Raw genomic sequence first — 27,421 nt, forward strand, 5'->3', positions numbered from 1 at the left:
ATCTGGGACTCATCTGCCAATATTAAAGGTAAAGGGTGGGGAAGTCTGTACTTAGTACGTGGAGCCAAAAGAAGGGGGCATTCCACCAAAATGTGGGGTACTGACTAGAGGGCTCGACAACCACAAAGTGGGGGTGGCTCATTAGGGAAACGAAAACCGTGGGTCAGCCTGGTATGGCTGATGTGGAGGCGACCCAGGGTGGTCAAGTCCATTCGGAAGAGGCGGAAGGAAGAATGCCGTGGGACAGGTGTCACCTTAATCACACGAAGTGTATTAGAGAGGGAGGTAGCCTCCCAAGAGTTGGTCCATGATTGTGCGAAGTGGTATTTGATATGAAGCCGTAAATCTGCCGCAGGAGGGGTACAGAGAAGAGGGGTAAGTGATTGCTCCCCCAGCCAAACAATCAGCAAGCTCATTACCTGGGATACCCAGATGGCCAGGGACCCGAAGGAAGCCAATGGAACAAGCAGGATGATGAAGATCAGTGAGATGGTCATGGATGGCCAAGATCAAGGGATGGTGGGAAAAACACTGGTCAATAGCCTGAAGGCCACTCATTGAGTCCCTACATAACAAAATGCGGTTGAGTTGGGACTGTTGAATAAAGGTAAGGGCCTCGAAAATTGCCATCAATTCCGCAGTAAACACCCCACATGCAGTTGGCAGAAGATGATTTTCCAGGCCAACAGAGGACATGAAGGCATATCCCACATGATCAGCAGATTTAGAGCTATTGGTGTAAAATGTAACAGCATCCCGAAACTCCCATAAAATTTGGCAGAAAAAACAATGGAACTCCATCGGGGGAATGGAATCTTTCAGACCTCGGCGGAGATCCATCCGAATCCGGGGCCGAGGAACTAACCAAGGGGGGGGAGACAGGGCGGTTGAGGAGGGAACGTGGGAGACAGGACAAAGAAGGAAGCTGAAAATCACAGTGAAGAGACGCAAGGCGGAGCCCAACCAGTAAACCCTCCCAAGGGCTGGAATCAGGATAGAATAGGAAAGATGAGTGGGAGAGGAACGGACAATGATTGCGTAGAAACCAGAAGCTGGGACCGCCGAGCAGAAAGGGGGGGGGGGGGGGGGAGATTGCAGCTTCAATCAGGAGACTATCAACAGGGCTAGTAGGGAAGGCACCAGGGGCCAAACAGATACCACGATGGTGGACCAGATCCAGGAGGCGCAGTGTGGAAGGAGCAGCCGAACCATAAACTTGACAACCATAGTCCACGCAAGACAGCACTAAGCCCCGATAAAGGTGGAGAAGAGTGGGACGATCTGCACCCCAAGAAGTGTGGGCAAGAAAGCGAAGGATATAGAGTTTACAGAAACATCCTATCTTCAGAAGTCTGATATGAGGCAGCCAAGAGATCTTGTTGTCGAAAAGAAGACCCAGGAAACAAAACCGTGGGACCACAGGTAAGCGCTGTGCATCGAGGTGGACCACCCACTATTTTAAAGAAGAGAATTGAAACCCATGTGAGAGGGTCCATGCAGAGGCACGCCGTATAGCACCCTGGAGCTGCCGCTCTGCAGAGTCCACTGAAGAGGAACTAACCCAAATGCAGAAATCATCCACATACAAAGCAGGGGTGACCAAAGGACCGACGGAGGCCATAAGACCATCTATAGCAATGAGGAAAAGAAGTACACTCAATTTGGAACCCTGTGAGATGCCATTCTCCTGGGTCCATGGAGAACTAAAAACAGTACCAACCTGAACCCTGAAAGACCTATGGAACAGCAAATGGCAGATAAAAATTGGGAGTGGGCCCCAAAGACCCCACTCATGAAGTGTAAGAAAGATATGATGGCGCCAAGCCGTATCATAGGCCTTGCGAAGGTCAAAAAATACTGTAACCAAATGGCGGCGCTGGGGAAAAGCCTGTCGAACTGTGGATTCCAATTGAAGTAAATGATTGAGTGGAGACCGTCCCTCTCGGAAGTCACACTGGTAAGGGGACAATAGATCCCGAGATTCGAGGACCCAATTGAGCCGATGGGCTACCATCCGTTCAAGTAACTTGCAAACAATGTTTGTGAGACTAATTGGCCGACAGCTTTCGACACACAGGGGGTTCTTACCAGGCTTAAGGCAGAAACCACGATGCTATCCCTCCATTGAGAAGGGAAGTCACCCTGAAACCAAATACGGTTAAGACCCCGGAGCTGTCATTGTCGTTGTTGTGGAGCACTGAGATGTTGAAGCAATTGGTTATGAATGGGGTCTGGGCCAGGGCCGTATCATGAGAAGAAGAAAGTTCGGAAAGAAGTTCCTATTCAGTAAAAGGTTCATTGTAAGATTCTCACTGACAAGGGGTAAAACATAAGGCGGAAGCTTAGGCCCATTGTTTATGGTGAAGGAAAGCAGCTGGATAGAAGGTTGATGTTGATGCTGATGCTGTAGCAAAATGGGTCGCAAGATGTTCCGTGAGAATCAATGGGTCCGTGCAAAGGCCATCCGAAAGGGCAAGTCTCAGGAGGTTAGACTGCCGATGGCAACCTTGGAGAGAGTGAAGTGTAGCCCATACCCGTGGCAGAGGGACAGTACAATGAGGAAAGAAACAAAGCATTCCAAACATACCTGTTTGCTCTGTTTGATTAAGTAACGAGTTTTGGTGTGAAGGCGTTTAAAGGTAATAAGATTGGCAGCGGATGGGTGCCTCTTAAGGTGTTGGAAAGCTTGACGGCGATCACGGATGGCAATGGCAATGGCCATACTCCACCACAGAACTTGCCGGCGGTGAAATGGTCCAGATGAGCGTGGGATAGCAAGCTAGCAGCACGAACAATCACATCAGACACGTCACGTAGGGCGCCATCAATACAATCCGACAAAGAGGGAGAAAAAACAACCTGTGCAGTATATAGAGGCCAATCGGCATGTTGGAAAGACCAATGAGGTAACCTGTTCATTGGGGAGGGGGAAGGGAGCGAGAGAATCAACGGGAAGTGGTCACTATCGCAAAGATCATCGTGTGGCGACCAGTGTAGTGAAGGGAGGAGGGAGGGAGAAGAAAGAGAAAGATCAATGACAGAAAAGGTACCATGACTGGCAATGAAATGGGTATGGGAGCCATCATTAAGAAGGCACAAGTCATCGTCTGCAAGAAACTGGTCTATGAGAAGACCCTAACTAGATGGAAATGCACTGCCCCACAAGGGATGATGAGCATTAAAATCCCCGAGAAGGAGGAAGGGAGGAGGAAGTTGCTGAAGAAGGGCACTTAAGGCAGGAGGTGTAAGTGTCCTGTCAGGAGGGAGATAAAGATTGCAAACTGTGACCCCAGAGTCCAGGTGGATCCTAACAGCAACCACTTCCAATGCAGTTTGGAGAGGAATCCACATGCTAGCAATGTCCGTACAGACCAACATACAAACACCACCAGAGGCCTGCAGGGGGCTGACCCAATTTCCACAAAAACCACCAAGGGTTGGTGAGTGATCATCAGCAAAATGAGATTCCTGTAGAACCACACAAGCTGCAGAAAAAAACAAGATAAGGGATTTCAACTCCAGAAGGTGATGGTAATATCCATTACAATTCCATTGGATAACCACAGAACGATGATTCAAATGGGGGGTGAACAGGCTAATGCCAGTCATGCTGCCGGGTCACCGACAAGGAGGGGGGCAACTTCCAAGAACAGCAGGTCAGAGTCAGGTTGCAAAGGTGGGGACAGGACCCTGGCGACACCAGAAGCTTCTTGTCCTGGGAATTATGTTTCTTCTTCTTTTCTGTTTGAGATCGAGGAGGGCTGTGCTGCAAAAAGGAGCCAGCTGTAGCAAGATCTGGAACAGAAATAGAGCGGGCGACCTGGGGGCCCACAGACCATGATCCTCATGGTCGTCATGTGGCAGCAGACCTTTGGCCTGGTTGGCCTGGAAGGTGCTGGGAAGGGGGGTCCAGGGAGGGGTGCCCTTGACTGGCAGACACCAAAGAAGTGGGACATTTCTCCGGCTGGGGAGGGGGAGCGGCACCTGGACGGGAGGCTGTGGGAACATCAGGGGGGGGGGGGGGGGGGGGAGAGAGGTGTTCAGGACTGGGGTAAGGAAGGGGTGAAGATGTAACAAAGCATAGCTAGATGTCATTGACACAGGATGAAGACATGCTTACTTCTTACAACCCTCAGTGTAGGTTAGACGATCAAGGGACTCCTGTATCTTCTTTTCCTTCTTGTAACCCGGGCAATCTGGTGAACTTGGAGAATGACTGCCATGACAGTTAACAAACACAGGAGGGGGAACACAGGAATTCTCCTCATGGCTGCAATAGCTCGGGGCCCCGTGCTTGCCACGCACATATGCACGAAAGGACTGTGAGCCCCCTGGGGGGATTACTTCATGTGGGGACTTGTGAAGGATGGCTTGTATGCAACCAAACTGGACAATATTCCTACATTGCGACATCATATCCTAATGCGCTTGCAACAATAACAGAGGAGATGTTACAAAGAATTTGGCAAGAAATTGAAAATAGGAACACACAAAGTAATAACGACCATATGACTTTTCTTAAGCCAATATCAGGGAAGATCAGTTTGGATTCCAGAGAAATGTAGGAACACATAATGCAATAATGACCCTATGACTCTTTTTATAAGACAAACAAATCTACGTTTAAAGTAATTGTAGATTTACAAAAAGCTTTTGACAATGCTGACTGGAATATTCTCTTCAAAATTCTGAAGATAGCATGGATAAAACACAGGGAATGAAAGGTTTTTTACAACTTGTAAAGAAATTAGATTGCAGCTGTAACAGTCAATGAACATGTTCAACAAGCAGTAATGGAGAAGAATGTGGAACAGGGTTGTAGTGTATTCCAGATCTTGTTTAATCTATATTTTGAGCAAGCAGTAAAGGAAACCTAAAAGTTACAGCAAAGGAGTTGGAAGAGCCATTGAACAGAATGGGTACAAAAGAGGTTGTTAGATTAACATCAACAAGAGTGAAAGAAGGGTAATGGAATGTAGTAAAATCAAGCAATGCTGAGGGAATTAGATTATGAAATGAGACCCTAATAGTAAATGAATTTTTCAGTTTGGCCAACACAGCAAATGACAATGGCCAGAGTAGAGAAGATATAATTTGCAGTCTGGAAATACCAAGTAAAGCATTCTGAAAAGAAGAATTATTTGTTCACACAGATCACAAACTCAGGTGTTAGGAAGTATTTTCTGAAAGTATTTGTGTTAGAGCCTTGTATATCAGTGAAATGTGGACAATAAGTAGTTTAGGCAAGAAGAGAATAAAAACTTTTGAAATGTAGTGCTACAGAAGAATGCTGGAGATTAGATGAGTAGACTGCGTAACTAATTTTAAAAAAGGAAATGCTCCACTTGACTAAGAAAGGGAATGGTTGATAGGACACATTCTGATTCATCAAGGAATCATCAGTTTGGTAACGGAGCGAGGTGCAGGCGCTGTGAATTATAGAGAGAGACCACAGCATGAATGCAGTAAACAGGTTCAAATGGATTTGGATTGCAGAGATGAAGGGGTTTGCACAGGATACAGTAGTGTGGAGAGCTGTATCAGTTTTCAGACTGAAGACAAAAAACAAAAGGAGCTAATGAATTATACATCACTTTTGTAGACCAGGCAAATGCTTATCATATAATTCCTAGAACAAAACTGTGGGAAGCTCTGGAAAATCTAGATATGGACTATTATTTATTGCAGATGATTATGGAAGTATCTGGACACAGTACTGCACAGTTTAAAAGACGTTCAAAATTATCAACCCTTGTTAACCACAGCAAAAGACAGCAGTCTGTCACCTACTTTATTCAATTTGTTTGTGGAAGAAGCTCAATGCAAATGGAAAACAGACTGCAGATGTTACTATGTAAAATTGTTTTCATTACACTTATCAGATTATTAAACAATGGAAAATCCAGAATGGAATGTAACAATATCACGAAAAGGAAAGTGTGCACGCACCATATAGTGGAGATGCTGAGCCGCAGATAGGCACAACAAAAAGACTGTCACAAATAAGCTCTAAGCTTTTGGCTAGCAAGGCCTTTGTCAGAAATAGACGACACACACACACACACACACACACACACACACACACACACACACACTCTCCTCTCTCTCTCTCTCTCTCTCTCTCTCTCTCTCCCCAACCTCGTCCCTGCACACTGGTAATGGAGTGAATTTATATTACCTTTACAGAATAAGAAAAATGGAGGCTAGAAGTGATGGATGGTTGGTGTGATGGGTGGATGGATGGATGGATGGATGGATAGACTGATGGGTTTAAAAGGACCAAACTACAAGGTCATCAGTCCCTTAATCCTTCATGTGACAAGCTGGGAATATTCTGCAGAGAGGAAGGACACAAAATACAAATCACAATACACTCAAATGTGTATGAGGATGATGAAAACGAATAGATGGAAGTAAGTGGAAGTGACAGAGGGTTAAATGGGTGAAGATGGGAGAGCTGCCCCTCCCAGAAATCAGCTGGAGGCCCCGGGACACGTTATGCAACTGGAGACACACACTCTGCATCTGACTGGTGCTTCCACACTCTCCATTACCACAAAAAACTAGCTACATGGACAAGATAAACTCTCAGAAAAGAGATTTTCCTCAAAAGAATTATAACTGGTGATGAGATATGGGTCTATGGTTATGAAGTAGAGGCCAAGTTTCAAGGTTCTCCAAGAGCAAAAAAAAAAAAAAGCTCCAATGTCAAAGCCATGTTGATAGTTATCTTTGATGTGAAGGATTAGTACATCATGATTTTGTGCCACAGGGACAAACTTATAATCGACAGCACTATCGGGACATGTTGCGACGCCTGAGAGAAAATGTGAAAAGGAAACGGCCTGAAATGTGGTGAGACAATTCACAGCTCTTGCATCACGATAATGAACCTGCACATTCATACCTGTTGGTGCATGACTATTGCACAAAAAATGAAATCACTGTGCTGCCTCATCCTCCGTACTCTCCAGACCTTGCCCCTGAGGACTTTGTTTTTATTTCCAAAGTTGAAAACCCTGTTGGAAAGATGAAGATTTGCAAAGATAGACGAGATGAAAGGAAATTCGCAGACAGTGCTACACACAATCCAGCTAGAGGCTGCTTCCGGAAGTGGAAACAGCAGGGGAGGAGAGTATTTTGAAGGACACCATGCACAATAAGTGTAACACAAGTTCTGGAATTTTTTGAACACATCTCGTATATAGGGAGCACTGTGGGAAGCACCAACTTCACATGGAAAACATGGCATGATGACAAGGTTCCGGGGAGGGGGGGGCAATATTCGGCAGTTGGCCCCTGTAGTGAGACATCCTCCTCTAGCACTACTTTTGCTCAATGGTAGTTATCAATACCAGTATTATTTTTTGAATTTTGGACAGGTCAATATTATCTCAGTTTCTGTTCTGAAAACTTTCATATAATTTTATAGCCAGTATGTTATATTTCAAGCTAAAATTTTAAAAAGGAATTACTTTATAAAATATTTTAGTTTCAATGTTATAATTGATAAGTAATAGTTCTGAATGCACAGTTAATTATTTTAATTATTTGTTTTCAAGAAACATGAAATTACGAATGATATTCACACTTAAAATTTCTATTATTAATTGTGCAATCCTCTACTATTTACTATGTTTATTTCTGGATTCATTTATGAAATAATAATCGAAATTAATAATGTAACAGAAATTAGTAGAAATTCATTTGTTAAGAAAAATTGTAAACCCTTTGGAATATCGTTATTTCCACATAGTGTGGGAGTGGTAAGCTTGCCTCTGATGTGACCGGACGTATTTTTGTGCGAACAATGTAATTTCGTCTTTGTTAATGTGAAAAATCAAAATACTGTATGATATACTGAAATGTAAGAAAATACATTTATGTAAAAAAAGAAAAAAGCTGCAACAACAATCTTCAGATTTATTATTTCAAAATAACTGTGAGGACCTGATGTACGATTTTCCAGCTTCAAGAATCAGGCCCCTAGACAAGAACTGGAGCCATCTCAACATGACAAACAGTAAACTAGAAAGTTGTAATCTTTGCTTGTCTCAAATCTTCATAAAAGACTTTGTTTATTAATTACTTGGACTGGGCATTGTTTAAGTGGACAATAGATGGAATCAAGAAGGCGGGGGGAGTTTACACCACAGAGTCCCCACACATGGAGGGTAATGAGGATATGGTGATGCCTTGCCCTACACAAGTCGAAGCATACAGTCATAAGACGTTGATGCTGGGCAATAGCTGACCGAACAGCAGACTCCAGGCAGATCAAATTGTTAGCGGTAGAACAGCCTTGAAAGAAACCGCCTTGGGATTTAGCCAAAAGACTCCAAGACTCACGCTACCAACACCATAGTCAGCTCACCATATAGCTGAGCAACTTGCAGAGAACATTAGCGAGGCTTATTGGGCAGGATAGCTGTCCCTCACAAGGTGGTGTTTACCTGGTTTCAGTACTGGGACAATCACGCTTTCTCACCACTGACACGGGAACTCACGCTTACTACAGATATGGTTGAAAATGGCAAGGAAGTGATATTGGCATTCCACTGATAAGTGGGCATTTGGCTGTGGATGCGGTCTGGGCCTGGAGCTGTCAGGGCAAAAGGCTAGAGAGCTCAGGCATTCCCACTCACTGAATGGAGAATTATAAGGTTCCAGGCGACTTGTAGTAAATGGTAAAGGAAGTCACTCTAGCTGCTATCTGAGGACACGAAATGCAAACTGATCATTCTCAGACACAGAAGCTCAAGCAAAATTAAAAGCAAAACATTCAGCAACAGGGACTGGATCAGTGTACAGATGAAACCATTCACAGAGATGCCAGGTACACTCAGGGAGTATTGGTGTCCACGGAGGTGCTGAATCTTATCTATATCTGTGAAGGAGGGGTACATGTTCCAATGATAGCAATGTATCACCCTCAGCGTTCTTGTTTGTCATTTTGTGAGGTGATGGAGCTGGACATGAAGCCATTTAAAGGCAAAGAGGTGGTCTATCCATGGGTGTCCCTTAAGGCATTGGAGAGCTTGCTTGCAATCTGTAATGGCCGTGGCGATTTTGGGTTTCCATCAAGGTACTGTTTACCGATGAGGGTGGATCCTGAGGAAGAAGGGATTGCTGCGTCAGCTGCCAACAGAATGGCTGCAATTGTGTTCTGGAAAACAGTGTCAGTACCTCCATGTGGTGGGGTGTGAAGGGCAATGAATGCCATGGCGAATGGCTTCGACGGAGGGTCAAAACGACTGGAAAATGATCACTGTTACACAGTTCATCATGGACTTGCCAATGGATTTTTGGAGGACGACCTGGGCTACAAATGAAACGATCAATGGCTGAATAAGATCCATAAGTCACACTAAAGTGTGTGGGAACACAAGTATTCAAGAGGCAAAGATCAAGCTCTGCGAGCAAGTTTCCAACGGCTTTATCACAGCCAGTGGTCATAATTACACCTCACCAAGTGTTGCATGCATTGGAGTCACACATTATTATGAAGGAAGGGGCAAGCTGAGAAAACAATGCAGACTATGCATTCTGGGACGCTTTAACATCGGGGAGGAGATACAGAATACAGATGGTAAATTCCAGAGATGTCATCACACAAACAGCTACAGCCTCCAAAGTCATACTGAGTGGCAAGTGTTTGCTGTATACAGAGTCCAGAAGGTACCTGCAAACATCACTTGACTCTTTCATAATTCTTCACAATTCTTAAAATAGCCCCAAAAGCTGTGAAGGGTAGCGGTCTGCACTACTTGAGGGCAATGCAAAAAATAAGGGTAATGCACAAAAGATGTTGTCAGTCAAGTGACAGAAAAATCTGCTACATTTCCCAGGAGGATCACACTATCGGTATCCTGTGGAGATATGAAGGGCCCAAGGATGCAGGTTGTGCCATCTGCTGTCACTTATAGTACTGAGATATCATCAAGACGCATTTGTTCCAGACCAGGGTGCATAGGGGGCCACCACATATGCTGCCTTGGATACAGAGGCATAACGTGCAAGGTCTGGTGGCCACCACAATTTCTTTCTATTTGGAGGACTATTACTTGTCCTTCTGCAAGGACTTGTCTGTCCCAGATTCTGAGACAGAGGAGGAACACGAAGTCATACAATCTGCAACCTGTGGCTCCTTCAGCCACTGACAGGCATCCAGTTGCAGGTCAGCAGAGTCCTGGGAAGAGAGCATCCCGAATGATCCCTTCCTTGTAAAAGGTGCCAGAGGAGAGTACTGCTTCTCTGGCTGGGGGTTTGGGGACTGACATCTCTACTATTTAGGGAGTCAACGCTCCCAAAGGGGATGTGGGGGAAGCAGTTGCTGGGAGAGCCCAACCAATAGGGGAGCAGGTGCAGCTGATGAGACATGGACGGTGATGGCACAGTCACTAAAGGTGACGACATCATTACAGCAGTAGCACACATCATCGTCATATGTATAGGATGTAGGTGATCATATTCCTTCTTCATCTCTTGAAGGCAGCAAGGGGTCTTATATTCCCGGATTTTCTTTTCTCATTTGAAAATGCTACACTTTGGTGAAAAGGAGAAAAGACACTCACCGCAGTGGACAGAGATTGGAAGGGGGAAGGGGGAGGGAGGAGGGGGGGGGGGGAGCACAAGGAGCGTTCGCCTGCAATTGACAGGCACAATCACTACAGATGGTGTTGGCATTGCATCACAAAGATGTCAGTCCAAATCACAAGCATTTGTAGCACAGCATGGAAGGAGGAATATATGGCTTGACATCCTCACCTGGGCCTTCTTAGGCAATGAGTCACCTTTAAAGGGCAAAATGAGGGCTCCAGTATCCACTTTCTTGTCTTTTGGTCCATGCTGGACACAATGGACAAAATACACAGCTCAATGCTCCAAATTAGCACACATCTCGTCATTAGTCTGAAAAAGGAGATCTCGGGTGAAAATTATACCTTGTACCATTTTCGGACTTTTTATGGGGGATTATATCATCAGGAATGTCACTCAGCTTGTCGCAGGTAAGCAGTGCCTGTGACTGAGCATGGGGGAGGGCTGTTTTAAGCAGAATGGAACCGCTTTTCATTTTTGAAATTGCTTTGTTTCATCAAGCCTGTCCTTGAGGTGGTCAATGAAGAACAATGGCTTTGCAGGCAAAAAGGAATCCCTGTTCACCCTACAACAAAGCAAGTAGTGGGGGCAGTATGCTTCACATTCTCTTTAAGCCCTATATCCTCCTATTGCATAGTTGGGGAAGGTAAAATTTTGGCATCATTCCTCTCTACACTGCAATGTGTCTTAGCTTCAGAAGAGCTGTATGGCCATCACCAGAAGAAAGTTAGGTCACTTCATGTACGAATTTTCTGCAATGGTACCACCCACTCCAAACAGGGGCTCTCCCCATAGGCACCATCCAGTCACCTGACCAGTAAACCATTCCTTGGAGTTTCCGTGCCCCAACCATGATGGGCACATACTCCTTGGCTTGTCTGCGAACTTTCCAGCTCATTGTCACGGGGCTGCCACCATGCAGGTATTTGATGACTCCCCTCCCCACCATGCGTGCAACTACTTGATACACACATTCATTCCTGAACGTGAGTACCACAAAAATATCCTGCATACTAATGAAACAATTTTTAGTAGAAAAAACAAAACAAAAAAATACCTTGCAGTAGGTGTAATTGTTTCACTTTTTATGATTACCTTTTCCAGAAGATCATGACAAGTCAAGGATCATCATCTCTCCCCTTACTATTTTTATTGTTATCTATTTTGGACATTTCTGTCAGACAGTGTTTGCTAAATATGTGACAACATATTTTGTTTGAGTACTCCAGTCCTGTTACTTCTTTCCCTCTCCCTCCCCCCCTCCCCCCCAAAGCACCACCCCTATGTCTACCTATACATATAACCAATTTAACCCCTTAAAATCTTTCATTTATGTTTTCTTTGTCATTATCTCACCATTCTTAAGGAGAAAAATCTGGTACTGAAAGCTAAATTCACACTCTTCATGTGAGACTGCAGTTGTACCCACTTTTCAGTCAACAGGTTATAACCTATTGCATATTGATAATAACAAGTATATTTGGCCAATAGACTGTTTTCAGAACATTATTAAGTATTCTGAGATTTGAAATCTCTATCTTTAAATTACACTCCGGTGTTACTTCTGGTTCTTTTTGAACATTCTATTTGTCATTATGGACTCAGTCTTTCAGTTGCTTTCATCAGTGTAATTTAATGCTTGCCATTGCCCGCAGTGCAATATGTTTTATTTCCACAAGATAGTAACTTCGTTCAAAGATTCTTGGATACCAATGAGTGATCTCAGAAATAACAGTACTGTTATTTACTGAATGCCTAAATGACAATGGTGACAACACAAAATAAATCACAACATATTTATTAGAATCACTAGCCTCAAGCAAGCAAGTCAGTATTGTGATACATATAACACAAAGTATTAATTTGCAATTAGGTCTGTAGAACATGCAATCAAAGACAGTAAACTCTAATGTTATATGCATAAAATTTAATCAACGATTCAACGGTAATTCTTAAAAGGGGAAAAAAAGCTAGTAAAAACAACGTTTTTACGTGGAAATACAGTGAAAATGATGTAAATAGTCAAAACCTAATGCTTTTATGTATGCATATGCCACTAAGTGACTGCTGTAGCAAGATGTGTGAAGAATATAGGTACAGTTTCAAAATATTAGCTTGTGCCTATGAAATGGGAACAAGAAAAAAGCAGAATTACCAAAACAATTGGAATGCAATTTTGAGAGTTTCTGACCATCTAATTGAGAGAAAATGCCTTCAAATGACTGAAAAACTGACATGTCCAGAGATGTAACAGAGTGAATCTGCATGCACTTTTGTTCTATTTTTATACATATATAAAAATTATGGGAGATAAAATCTGACTTGTGAAAGTATATGAAAACATAAAATAATAGTTGAGAGTTGTGTCTGTAGTTCAAGTCATACCTATTAAAAGCTGTCAATTTTGAACTTATTGCACCAAAGCTAGAAGCTATAGTGTTTATTTCAACTTGTTTTACAACACTGTCACTGTAACTATGAACCATGTAGTCGGAACGCAAGAGGCCCAGAGACACCTCCTGCTGGAACAAGAAACAAAAATTTTACAAATGATCAAAACTCATTATTAATGCAATGTGTAGTAAAATATAAGCTCTAAAAGTAATCTTTTTCTAATATGAGATGATATTTCTCAAAAATAATGCCAAATAAATGCTGCCCACCTGACTGTGGGACATTCAGTGTTAAAAGCGAGATGCTGTGCATTATTATGTCAGACACCGAGCCTTGCATACAATTCTCTAAGTAATAAATACACAGTGCACACAATAAGTTCCTAGACTGCTACAACAGAGTTTGAAATAAATAAAAAAGATAGATCAGACACAGTATGCTGATTAATGTTTCTGAACTCTTTTTGGATGTACAAAACTACCCTGCAAGTGCTTTTCAGAAGATGAAATACAACAGAAGCGAACATCAAAAGAAAGGCATGAAAATAATGCAACACTGTCATCATGTAGGAAGGAAAAGTAATACAAGAGCAGTAAACCATGAAGTAAACTTAAGTAAGTAAGCATTCCAAAAAATCTTTATTACACTTTTTAGTTAGAGTACATTTTCCTGGCATAGACAATTTACAGTTTAGTTGACAGCTGATTTTTTCATGGATCATAAAATTCCTTACGAAGTAGCATGTGAAAAACCCGCACAAATGCCACGAAACCTGAACATAGTCTTCAGTTTTTATTTTCAGAATGACCTAATATTTCCTGACATGGAGATCCCACACTTATCCATTCTGATCTGACATTTTTAAATAGATCACAGGAAAGAAAACATTCATACTGTTCTTTATCATTCTTAAAAAAGCTTATCACAACACTCATTTGTTGTTACATGAGACTAGATAGTCGCAATGGCCTAGAGTCCATGCAAGGAAACAAGCATACACTGTTTAATTTTCCAAATATTCTCTTAACGTACATAAAACATTGTTGCCGAGGTACTACGAGTGTGTGTTTACCAATTTGGGATGCACAAAAGAATTATCGAAGTTAGGAAACAGAACTAAGTTAGCAGTGTTGCCACATCTGTGGAATAGTTTTTTTTTTTTATTTGGGGGGGGATATTTCAAAGCAACACCTCATGGATTTTTGCCTTGCCATGGGATATATGAACCGCCATACTGTCCTGTATTTGCCTAGTAGCAACTGCTTCAAATTCGTAAATGGTCCACACACGTATCCCAAACAATGATACTCTGCCATCCTATAAAAAAGACACTGTAGCTTTCCCCATTGACAAAAACAGAATATTTTTTGCACACACACAAATGCACAGCATATGTGCACATTCACACACCATCAACCAACAATTTTAACTAAATTTTTGATTGTCTTCTGCTTAAGACAACTGAATCAGTATGCAGTTTAAATTTATTTACCAGAAACAGTTGGTCTAGAGTGTAGGTAAAGAGGCCCCATGAACTTCTCCAAATTAGATTGTATTTGGATCATTTTTTTAAACAAACATGTTGTATTGCAGCACCTTCACAGCAGAGAGATCAATTATAGCCGACAGCCATGCAGAGGTTCCACGTTCAATTCCTTATGCAGACAGGGAATTTTCCTTAGGAGGAAAACAAACATTGTGCATTCAGCCTCATTAGACCAACTGAGTGGCTATCTGAATTAGAAGCAGTGAGTCTGAGGTTTGTAAAACTGAAAACAGCTGGGACACTGGTATATGACAACATGTCCTTCCACACTGCATCCACTGACATCATTGGCAGAGGATGACTCCGTGGCTAGTCAGCATCAAATGATCCTCTGGCTCTGACACAGTGTTTAGCTCTCTTTTTAAGATATTTAATCATTTCTGTGGAATGTGTGATGCCCGTCACTTGAGACTGCTTCCAATAAACAAATGAACTTTATCTCTTTGAAAGTCTGAATAAAAATACAAGAATCACAACAACAATCATTCCAGATAATCACATTTTCCTGCTATTTCTTAGAAATTTATCAGGTTTATCAATTCATTCACAACAAAATTTAATCATTACAATTTAATCTTTCCCCATGTCTGTCATCACAGTAATACAGGCAACATGCACAAGTTGAGTTCTGAGGCACTGGATCTTTACCACAGGTACTTCGGACCATAATGATAAAGGTACTGAACTATACAACAGTGTTTTTAATTATAATGTAAAGAATGCAGTCCAAGAAGATTACATGTGCACTGTGTATGTCACCAGTCATAAGTATTGCTGCTCCAGAAGATCTCCAGTTAAATGCAAGATAAAACCCTTTCTCTCAGAAGGAAACTACACAATAGATATCCCCCTCCCACACCTCCCCCCTTTACATTTAGTTTTTCCTATGCGTCACTGGTGTATTTGCTCACTGCATGGATGGCAGTGTATAATCTTTCCAATATAATTACCCACAGCAAGCAACTACATTAACTGATTAAAGGCAAATGAGACTTAGAATGAGAACTGTACTTAACTTTGTACACTTAAACTATTGCAAAAGACAATGTAGAAAATTATAAGATTGTCATTTTCCCATCACCAAGAAATATTTTTATAGTAATGGTTTATTTCCTAATTTGGTAACCAGTGTTAACTAACTCGGAATTTGTCAAGGAAATAGTCATTTTTCTCATGAGATAACTATCACAGTGTGTTAATATCACAATGTCTGTACACTTTAGTCGAAGAAGGCAGACAAAAAAACCTAGTTACAATGTTGTGTGCAATTAATAACTATTATACGGAAGGAAAAACTTCTAACTACATTATTAATGACACTTTAAACAGCTTTGTTGAACTATAACTGCAAAGGGAAAAAAGAATTAAATCATGTCTTCATTCTGAACTGTTCATTATAAAACAACGGTGACTGAGTGGACTGTGATCTGACTTGTTTGCAACCTTTCTTCTTCAAGAATTGACATTACTTCATAAGCATTTGACTGCTGGCTAAATAATATGTAAGAAATAAAGCAAACTGAAAGTTAAATGCAACTGACACCAAATTATTCTGATTTAAAAAGTATGTGTACATATGAACAGCAAAAACATGCCTTATGCACATCATTGTATCACAAATACAACTTCCAGTAAAAACATATATTTACAAGAGAAACATACATTAAGAATGTGTAACAGACATTGAAGCTTTACTACATCCACAACAATGTCATTACTACAATAAAAATGGCATCAAAGCACAAGAACCTGGCATGAAAATAGTCATTTATTTCTTTACAATGCAACAAATTTGTCAATGGAGAAACTGTCTGCCTAGTTATACATAATTTTGTGTAATCTTAAAAAAGAGCATCTATTAATAATTCTTATAAATTGCACACAATACGCCCTTTGTAACAAAATTATAATACACTTAATGCAACTTCAGAGAAGTGCCACATTAATTTTGAGAAACAAATTACAAGGAAATAATGCAGAAGACATTGCAAGTCAGTGATGAATGATGTACGACAGGAGTGAAATGATGTATAACAGCATCATTAACCAGGCTGTTTTACTTATCACAGCTCATGTGGAGTCTCTGAATTAAATATATAGAACTCACCAACATGTGGAGTGATCTCATGATACTAACATCATGGGCTATACTTTAAGATAATAAATAATTAATGAAGTTATTTTACATAATTTTATATAATTAATAAAAATAACTAAAGGTCATATTCTGAGAACTGCCCCAGGATATCTTAAAATGTATGCACTAGAGGTTTCAATTAACATGATGTATACATGCAAAAGACATTTCCTTCATTGTAACCTTAAACATGTTAATTGTGTATTGTAACAACAAAAATAATACCATAAATAAAAAAACAGGGTGTTGAAAAGGGCTGCGCTGAATTAGTCAGAGAGAGAGATTAATTATTGCTTAACAAAACTGTATTCCTGGTCTGTTTCTTAAGCCAATCTTTGTATCTAATTTTCACAAAGTGACATAAATATGCCGATGTCATGGCTCAAAAATGTCAAACTGCCACACACAATGCTAAAAAGCACATTCGGTTACATAGCAAGCACACTGAAACACTTCGTCAATTGCCTGATACAAGCACAGCCATCAGTACACACGTGGAACACAACATAGTGTTTATATTTTCTGCATTAAGTGATGGCCATGCTTGTGCTACGCAGTCAGTTAAGTGTTTCAGTATAGGTACACATGAGACAGTGTGTGCTACTGATATGTTCCAAAATGCCACGCATAAAAATGGGACTTTTCTGGGGCTCATACCTTCTATTGGTGGTAGAAAGGTAGAATCAAGTGTTTTGGATAGCCCTTGGGCTAGTGTCGTATACTCAACATAATGATCATCTTACTGTAACTATCCTACAGTACAGGTTGAAAGTTTGAGTATTACACACTTCCTTCAGCTTAGATGGAGGAAATCGTTTGGTTCTTTAGCATCAGATGTAGTCTGTGATGTGTCTTAAGGGGCTTATGGAGGAACCATTTAGTTCATGGGCAGTTCGTGAGAAAACCCAAAAAAAGCATATTTCGCCGTCAGCAGAGGATACCTGAATAACTAACCACTGCAAATTGCTCACATTTTAACAGTATATTCTCTACACATTTATCTGGAAGTGCCAGCTTCCTGTTTTCAGACATCTTTATCCATTATTGAGAAAACCCCAAAAACATCATTTTTGGGTAACAAAACAAAGCTGCAGATTCCAAGACGCTATGCGCAGCAAGAAGTCTCACCATTATCATGAGAAGGGTTCTGTGAATCCAATGTTGTATTGAAGCACATGCAAAATTTTTGTGCACACAAAATACAGTCTGCAGTGTAAAATTATTTTTGCATCTGAAATACTTCACATAAGTAAACTATCAAAATTTTACTGCCTCATAAAAAGTCATCCCCCCCCCCCCCCCCCCCCCCCACACACACACACACACACACACACACACACACACACACACACACACACACACGAGTGACATGCCTGCTGTAGCAAGAAAAAAGTGGGAACCAGCAGGAGATGCTTCTGTATGAGTACAAAAATGGTGAACATGCTCCTTTTTAAAAGATGGAAAGGTGGGGTACCAGGTTCATCTTTCTAACTTTCTCTGCATCTTTAAAAATTTTCCCAAAAATTTATGACAGTGGCAGTGTGAAAGAGATGGAAAAGTAAATGAATTTGTGTCTTCTTTTGGAGTAAAGAACCTGCCTCTCAAAAGTTTGTAAAAGTAATTTTGAAATACACTGTATATGGAGAGATAAGACAGTTGGGTCATAACACCAGCCATTTCTGCCACTTTGTGAGAATTAGTTATCAAAACTTTTGCTGAACTTTCAGTGTCACTTGAAAACGTTCATTTAAAACAAAATCAGTTGTGGCATACTAAAGGTACCCGACATAGCACTGTGGTGATTTTTATTAAAATTTCAACAAAGATTATCTGTTACTAACCTATTTTTCAAAGATTTGCTCGAGAGAGGAAGGGAGTGTAAAATATCATTAACACATAATCATAAATAAATTCAATGTTTGCTTTGTGTGCCGTACAAAGCAAAGCTAAACTTTCTGATCAAGATTCTCTGCTAGATGCATTTTTAAATGGTTTGCAGAGCATTCAGTCTGAACAAAGAAGTCAGGTCCTCATATGGGAACATCCCACCTACTTAACAACTATATGAATCACATACAACTCAGCATCACAGATGCTGATTTCTGCTAGTGGCAGAATACTTAGGCTGTTGTTTGTAAAAACTAAAGACTACCAGAATGAGATTTTCACTCTGCAGCGGAGTGTGCACTGATATGAAACTTCCTGGCAGATTAAAACTGTGTGCCCGACCGAGACTCGAACTCGGGACCTTTGCCTTTCGCGGGCAAGTGCTCTACCAACTGAGCTACCGAAGCACGACTCACGCCCGGTACTCACAGCTTTACTTCTGCCAGTATCTCGTCTCCTACCTTCCAAAATTTACAGAAGCTCTTCTGCGAACCTTGCAGAACTAGCACTCCTGAAAGAAAGGATATAGCGGAGACATGGCTTAGCCACAGCCTGGGGGATGTTTCCAGAATGAGATTTTCACTCTGCAGCGGAGTGTGCGCTGATATGAAACTGCTGCAGAGTGAAAATCTCATTCTGGAAACATCCCCCAGGCTGTGGCTAAGCCATGTCTCCGCTATATCCTTTCTTTCAGGAGTGTTAGTTCTGCAAGGTTCGCAGAAGAGCTTCTGTAAAGTTTGGAAGGTAGGAGACGAGATACTGGCAGAAGTAAAGCTGTGAGTACCGGGCGTGAGTCGTGCTTCGGTAGCTCAGTTGGTAGAGCACTTGCCCGCGAAAGGCAAAGGTCCCGAGTTCGAGTCTCGGTCGGGCACACAGTTTTAATCTGCCAGGAAGTTTCAACTAAAGACTAGTCAACTAGGGTCCTTTGCTTGAAACTGTCCATGTAAACCACCATATCACTATAGTGCTCATCGGAAACACAAAGATATGTATGCTGATGGATATAATCTAGTGTATCCAACTCCCTGTACATAAGACTTTAAAATCTATCCTTGGTCTCTATGAGCCAAGGTGACTGACAGCACCAGCACACTGAAAGGGCCTTGATATCTGCCTTGTTGTCCTACATTACAACCTGTTTCTTCCAGACCCCTAATGGCTTTGTGGCCCATGGGTGGTTCAGGAATAGTCATTCTGCTGCAGGGTCAGAAACACCTGTGGACACCAGAGTCTCTTTGACAAACTTAGCTTTAAAAGCATGGTACACACTCAGAAGTTGCCACTGGGTAGAAAGAGATGGCTCACTAGCTACAACACAGAGGCTAGGAAGCTGGCTGTAAGCTCCTGATGTGAGTCTGATACTGGTATAGTGCACTGCATTCAGCATTTTTAGATATGAAGTTCAGGCTGAATTATATACAACCAGTCTAAATGGGGCTGGAGGAATGCTTTATAAAATTATTGTAGATTTGCTCTCTCTGCACTCCTGACATTTACAGAGAAATACTTTAAAATGCCTAACGCTAAGTGCACTTACTTCATAGTCCAAATGATTATGGAAAATCTCATATAAGATGTGAAACAAATACTAACAAAGAGATAGAGGGGCTGGCCAGTACTTACCTCAGCTCAGTACAGCCGATAGATCACATAAAACAGAACTGAAAATTTACATTCCTAGCTTTCGGAACTTTGTTCCTTCATCAGGGAGGAGAGAGGGGAAAAAAGGGAAGAAGGGAAAGTGGATTCAGTTACTCACAACCCAGGTTATGAAGCAACAGGGAAAGGTACAGGGAGGGTAGCAAGGATGGAGGCATGGTTGTCAAGAGGGAAGCCAAAGATATTCTACTGTAAGTACTGTGCCAGCTTCAAACCAAAGAGGATGCATACAGAAGTAAAGAGGTATATAGTATAAAGATAAACACCACTATGTAGGATGAAAAGATGCGTGAATGGCTTCATAACCTGGGTTGTGAGTAACTGAATCCACTTTCCCTTCTTCCCTTTTTTCCCCTCTCTCCTCCCTGATGAAGGAACAAAGTTCCGAAAGCTAGGAATGTAAATTTTCAGATCTATCGGCTGTACTGAGCTGAGGTAAGTACTGGCCAGCCCCTCTATCTCTTTGTTAGTATTTGTTTTACTTCATAGTCCCGCAAGTGTGACAGCCATGTGATCAACTCAGGAATGTAACTGCTTGATTAGAATGGTGCCATTAAAATGTAGCTCTGGCTCATTAAAATGTGGCTGATACAATTAAATTGAACTCTCAGTAGTTTAGCCGTTGAAAACTCACAACCTGTCTTTTGAACTGAATCCTCCAGTCTCTGGAGCGTCAACTGTAAATGATGAGTTTTCGGTGGAAGACAGGGAGGGGGAGGGGGAGGGGGAGGATTTTGCTTTTGTTTTGTTTTAGGGCGCAAAAATAACTGGGGACTTACACACCCAAGTCAAAACTATAGAACACGAAGACAAGGAGGAGTTAAAAAACGACAAGACGTCAATTCCAATTGACATAAGAGAAGACAGATAAAAACAGGGACGTGGAGAAAGGGCTGCAAAAGACATCATACAGAAACGGAGGTCCAAAACCAAAAATTAAATGGCCTCCACCACATTGCTTTGACAGATAAAAAGTAAAACGCAGTCAATAGCCTGCGCGTCATTGCTAAAACTCAGACAGCAAACCCAACTTGGAATGTAAATGGTTAAAAGATGGGCATTCTGTCAGGAAGTGGTGGATAGTTAAAACTTGGGTGCAATGTGTACAAAGTGGTGTGGAAGTGCCACTTATCAAATGACAACGGCTAAAAAGGCAGTGCCCAATGTGTAACTTTGTTAAAATGACCTCCTCCCGGCGGGAGGGCCGAGAGGAGGTCATCCAAGCTGCTGCGAGAGGCTTAATGAGCCGGAGCTTATTCCCATGAAGGGAGAAGCAATGGCGATGCCAAAGGGGCACCACCTCGTAACAGATGGCAACACAGAGATCACTGGAGGGAATATAGGAACTAGTGGACTGAGGTATGAGGACTGCAGCCTTGTCAGCAGCCTTGTTTACTGGCAGAGAGACATGACCAGGAACCCACATAAACATCACAGTGGCTCCACCAAGAGTGAGCAAGTGACAGTTTTCCTGGGCTCGTTGCACTAAGGGATGGGCTGCATACGGCACACATACATAGACTTTAAAAGGCACTAAGTGAGTCTGAACAGAGGAGGAGGAGGAGAAATCATAAAATCATCTACAAACAAGGAAGTGTTCACTATACTATTGAGTCTGTTGTTTAAGCTGTTTATAGTACTGGGAAAGAAGTCATCCTTCCAACAGAGAAAGAAATCTCTCATAAAAAATCACTTGACTGCGTCACCCATAATTTAGTAACAGAATGATCATTCTGCAAGAAAAGATTTCAATATAATTGACAACCTTCCACAAAAGTCTCAGTTGAGGAGCTGGTAGTAAATGTTTTATCTCTATGTAGAGTCACAAGTGGCTAAGTATGACACTGCACTGCCTATATTGTTCAAAAGTACAATGCACTGCTTGTTCTGAATTACCTGCTACAAGCATGTGCCAACATTAGTGCAGCTTTTTGAGAATGCGTTCACCAATTTGGTTCAACATTCACAAGACATCTGCATAAATAAGATAAGGTCATAAATCTTACAAACTTTACAATCTTTGTTAAATATTTTAGACTCTCACACTTTCAGATTTACACATTGAAATACGATAAACAATAGCAGAGTAAACGTAAACCACCTCAAATGTAGTCAGAAGATGTATTATATGATCAAATACGTAGATGACACTTTACAAATATAAATATTCTCTCTCTCTCTCTCTCTCTCTCTCTCTCTCTCTCTCTCTCTCTCTCTCTCTCTCTGCTGTGTGTGTGTGTGTGTGTGTGTGTGTGTGTGGGTGGGGGGGGGGGGGGGGGGGGGCAGCGGCAGGGAGGGGGGTGTTAAATTAAAACTGCATGACCTACTTAATGAAGAGGCTCTTCTGGACCTCATTAGGCAACTCCCTATTATTGAGTACTTTAATGGACATCGTGTGGTTTGAGACTGCTGAATCATCTGGCTCAATAGTCATGTTCTTTAAAGCCTCACTGTATCAGTGGTTTTGGTCATACAACAAATGTTGGGGTTGTTCTTCAATATGAAGTTTTCTTCACTTTGCCTGCCATCACAGATACTGGAGAGTGGGTAGTGAGCACTGATCTTCACACAAGTGACAACTTCCCTATCAGGACACACTTCAGATAGAACCTATCTTGAAAGGAAGCTGCTAGAATGGTGCTACCAGAGCAAATTGGACAACATACAGCCAGTTGGTGAGATCTGAACACAGAGAGTGTCCTGGACAAGTTGATCTTATGAAAAATGTGTATGTGAAATGTATTAACAGTTGTGAATGTTGACAACCATCAGCTGTATAATGGAATGACGACAATGAAAATTTGTGCTGGACTGGGCATCCTGCAAAATGATGGTCAGGTCCTGCAGAAGTGTCATCACTTCTGTCTCTACGCTGTTCATTTTTGGAACACAACCAACGAACAGCTTAGAGAGAGAAGTGATGACACTTTCTGCACGACCTGACCATCATTTTGCAGGACAATGCTCAAGCACGTACAGTGCAAGCTGTTACTGATTTGTTTGACTGATGGGGCTGCTAAGTGCTATACCACCTACTGCACTCCCCTGACTTAAGTCCTCGTAAGTTCAACTCGATTTCGAAACTGAAGGAAACACTTCACAGTATTCGCTTCAGAACTGCAACAAATTCGTCAGGCAATAGACCGCGCCTTTACAACTATCAACACAACTGGCACTGCTAAGAGTATCCTATGACTTCCACATCGCAGGCAACGGGTAATACACAATCAAAGCTACATGATTGGGTAACAAGTTTACAATTTATAATCAGTGCACAGAAAATGGATATATCTAAACTTCAGATTGAGAAAAGTGAGCTGAATTTGCTAGAAGTTCCGCAAAACATTCATCTGTTTCTGAAAAGTGGACAAAAGTTGTGTACAAGTGCAATGTGCAGAAAGTGCATGAGCATACAAACATTGAACGTGATGTAAATTTTGTGCCCAAAAACTCCTTATGCCCAATTTCAGTTATTGATTCTGAAGGTTAACTGAATCTGGAATTACATGGAACACAGTAAACAAATGATCAGAAATCCAAATCAGCAAAATCTGAAGTGCAACAACTCGCATAAAAGGTTATGAAGACTATGTAGTCTTGCTGATAATGACAGAAGAGGGCTTGCAAGTAATATCACACATGAATAAACAATACTTTACCAGTTGTGAAAGTGAACACTTGTCTTCGTGATGTTCTGAGTGATTGTAATTTATCTCCTGATCGCAACAGCTTAACAGTGGTGGAACAAACAATGTCCACCACAATGAAGTGATGAATGCAACACAAAAATTAAGAGAAGGGGTGGAAATGAAACAAGATGTCAACTATGTGTAACCAGGATCCCAAAACAATGAGACCTCATGGAGTCATCACACATTAATGCAGAAATAACAACACACACAGAGCTAGGAAAAAAAAAGCATAACTTTCAGAAACCGAATTTCATACCTATAGACTGTTAGAAGAGAAGAATGCAGAATGCACTGAACAGTATAAATGGCAAGATACATAATAAATGCTATAACTGCTTTAACAAAAGAAAAAGGGAAACCAACATGTGTGACAGATCAGTACCAGTGGCAACCACAGCTCACAAAACCATAAAGTATTTCTGACAACCAGTATCCTCATCAACCAACAAACAGCTTAGACAAAATATAAGAAGAATATCAGCATTTACAACCAGCACAGTGTAGTACAATGTAGAATAAAACACACTGGCAAATACAAGCAGGCCTGCACCAGATGACGATTTGATACTCCATAATAAGAAAGCAATCCCTAGTTTCCAAATCCGACAATATTTTATTGACAGGCCCATCTCAGGAGAAAGAGCAAGATCGCACAAGCAACCAGTATACCAGGTACCCTTTGCAACAATAGTCTGCCCCTCCTGACAAAAACATAAGAGGAATAACTTTTGATTATACCACGAGACGGTCTCGCGGTAGCGTTCTCGCTTCCCAAGCACGGGGGTCCCAGGTTCAATTCCCAGCGGAGTCAGGGATTTTTCCTGTCTCGAGATGACTGGGTGTTGTTGTGTCGTCATCAACATCATCATCATCATCATCATCACACCACAAGAATGTGCAGTCAGTCACTAATAAGTTTGCAGATACTGATTTCTTATTCACAACAGGATTGAAATATGTGAATGTTCTATGCATTACAGAACACTGGCTGAAGTTGGACCAAATCGGCTCAGTTAGCATACCTGGTTTGATATTAGCATCGCATTGCTGCAGAAAGTCAGAAAGGAATTAAGATTACGATTCTTGACAAGCTGCTATCAAAATTTTAGAAACAAATAATTATTGTATGTTTTTATAGTTCCTTACAGGTAAAGTAAATATGTTTCTTAAAACTCTAATTACTCCAAAACCAACTTCATCAAAACAAATAGTACTAGTTTTCTGTGGTGACTTTAATGTTGATTTTCAAACTCCAGGACAGATGAAAGAATCTCTATTGACTCAAGGTTTTTCATTCTGAAAGCTACTGTAAGTTTACCCACATGATACAAAAAGCATACCAAAAGAACTCTAGACCAGATATTTACAAATTATCTCTACACGTCTGTAGAACCTGTGGATACAGGCTATGGTGACCAGTATGCCCAAGTCCTCTAGCTTATAAATGTCCTCCCCTCAAGCTGGCACAACAAATACACAACTAAAAAAAGAGTTTATAGCACGAAAAAATGAAAACCTTAAACGATTTCCTAGCACCAGATAAATGTAATGAAATATATGAGCAGATGACAACAAACAAAAAACTTGAATCTTCCTTAAATGTGTTTCTTCACTTGTTCAATATTGCTTTTCCTCTCAAAATGAACCATATTAAATCAAAAGACTGAAAGGAAGCCAGGAATAACTTTCTTAGATATTTCCTGCAAAAGGAAGAGAGATCTGTTGATGTACTTACAAAATAAGAATCTCATCCCCTCTCAAGAGAGATACAGTATGCAATATGTCAAAATCCTAAAGACAGTTATAGCTCAAGTCAAGTGCATGGTGTGATGATGTTACACGGGATTCTCCAGAATAACATGTTGCACCTTTATCCTCTTACACCGATGAAATATGTTCGTGAGAACTGAGAACGTAGTTTATATATTTGTTCAGTGTAGAACATTCCACTGTGCTCATTTTCATTTCATATATATGTGCAGATGAAGTAAGTCACGTTTTTCACAGACATCAGCAAGCTGCAACTACAAATAAACCTCTCTGCCTGTTGTGGTGGAGCATTTGTTCTTTGGGTTTCATGGCTTGGCGGTGCCTTGGATATCAAGGAGCAAAATGAGTGCATGCAAGAATGTAAACGATCTTAAACAACTGAAGAATCATTACAAGAACTGTCATTCTCTCGATTATTAATGTCAAAGCACTACACATATGTGCTGTAAACTGCAATGACCTACAAAATTCCACACCTACATATATACTCCGCCAGCCACCAAGTGGTGTGTGGCGGAGGGCACAATTCGCGCCAAAGTCATATTCCCCCCTCCCAGCTCCAAACAGGAGTGAATTTATCAAAACAATTTCCTAAATTCAAACCCAATGGCAAAGTACATCCCAACCCCCCCCCCCCCCCTTTTTTTTTGAGAGTATTCTCCTTTATCTGAGAAATGGGAGGACATAAAGAAAATAGATTTTACAGTCAGTTACCTGGTGGTTGATACCACAAAATGGGAACCTGCCCATGCAGAAGAAATCAAATCTTAGGGCAATTTCCAGGATAAAAACCAAAAGAAAATATTGGTCACCCAGAACACAGGAGAAACTGACTTCAGAATTATTAGAGCCAAAATACTACAATATTTCTTGGGGTAGTTATAAGAAGTACACTGAATGGCATTTAACAACCTCAGTTCTTAAATAATCCCACAGAAGAAACACGCCTTGCGAATATATAGGCACACAGATGACCTCATTATGCAAGAAAGGAAATTTGATGTAGAGGATGGACAACAGTTAGTGATTTGATGACTTGTATTGATGTGTCACACACATTAAATAAAAAATGTAATGAAGATGTCCAAGGATAGAATCAGAGCAATACCAACATGGAAGATAAATGTTTTCCCAACAACTCTGCAATAAAGCAATAAAGAGGCAGAGGTAACAAAGTCATTCATGAGAACGGAGAATGGAACCGTTGCCAGTATCCAGGATGTAACAACATAATGATAGGGTGTGTGTGTGTGTGTGTGTGTGTGTGTGTGTGTGTGTGTACATATATTATTTGCTATCAGTGTATCATAGGGATTACTGAAAGTAAATGTAAGTTACTTAAACTAGCCTTCACAAATAGCTTCAAGTACATGAATATATCACTCACTTCACCAAAAGAAATAACTTCCATAATAAAATCTTTAAAAACAAAGCATTCTAGTGGGTATGATGAAATATCAACAAAGTTAATTAAGGCATGTTCTTGTGAGTTTAGTACAATTCTAAGTTACTTGTGTAACCAGTCAATTATAACTGGGACATTTCCTGACTGGCTAAAATATGCAGATGTTAAGCCTCCATTCAAGAAAGGGGATAAAGAGATACCATCAAACTACAGACCGATTTAACTTTTGCCAGCATTCTCAAAAATTTTAGAAAAAGTAATGTACAGGCAGCTGCTCAACCATCTGACCACAAATAACATATTATCAAGAACACAGTTTGGATTTCTGAAGG

The 27,421-nt window shown here is 41.1% G+C and overlaps 1 protein-coding gene across 3 annotated transcripts in view; it reads right to left on the minus strand.

Moving 5' to 3' along the window:
• LOC124619191 (glutathione synthetase-like) overlaps positions 1 to 27,421 on the minus strand; it is a 151,344-nt gene that overhangs the window by 38,398 nt on the left and 85,525 nt on the right. Inside the window, exon 5 of one of the 3 annotated variants that reach the window (XM_047145410.1) lies at positions 12,985 to 13,118. The exons of 1 other annotated variant lie outside the window; for it this stretch is intronic. In XM_047145410.1, coding sequence (XP_047001366.1) covers positions 12,985 to 13,118 — 134 coding nt within the window. Of the gene's footprint in view, positions 1 to 12,984; positions 13,122 to 27,421 lie in introns of all 3 variants that reach the window. One more of the 3 variants, XM_047145409.1, reaches the window with a different exon arrangement.

The sequence above is a fragment of the Schistocerca americana genome, chromosome 6 (assembly GCF_021461395.2).
Source record: "Schistocerca americana isolate TAMUIC-IGC-003095 chromosome 6, iqSchAmer2.1, whole genome shotgun sequence".
Taxonomy (NCBI): domain Eukaryota; kingdom Metazoa; phylum Arthropoda; class Insecta; order Orthoptera; family Acrididae; genus Schistocerca; species Schistocerca americana.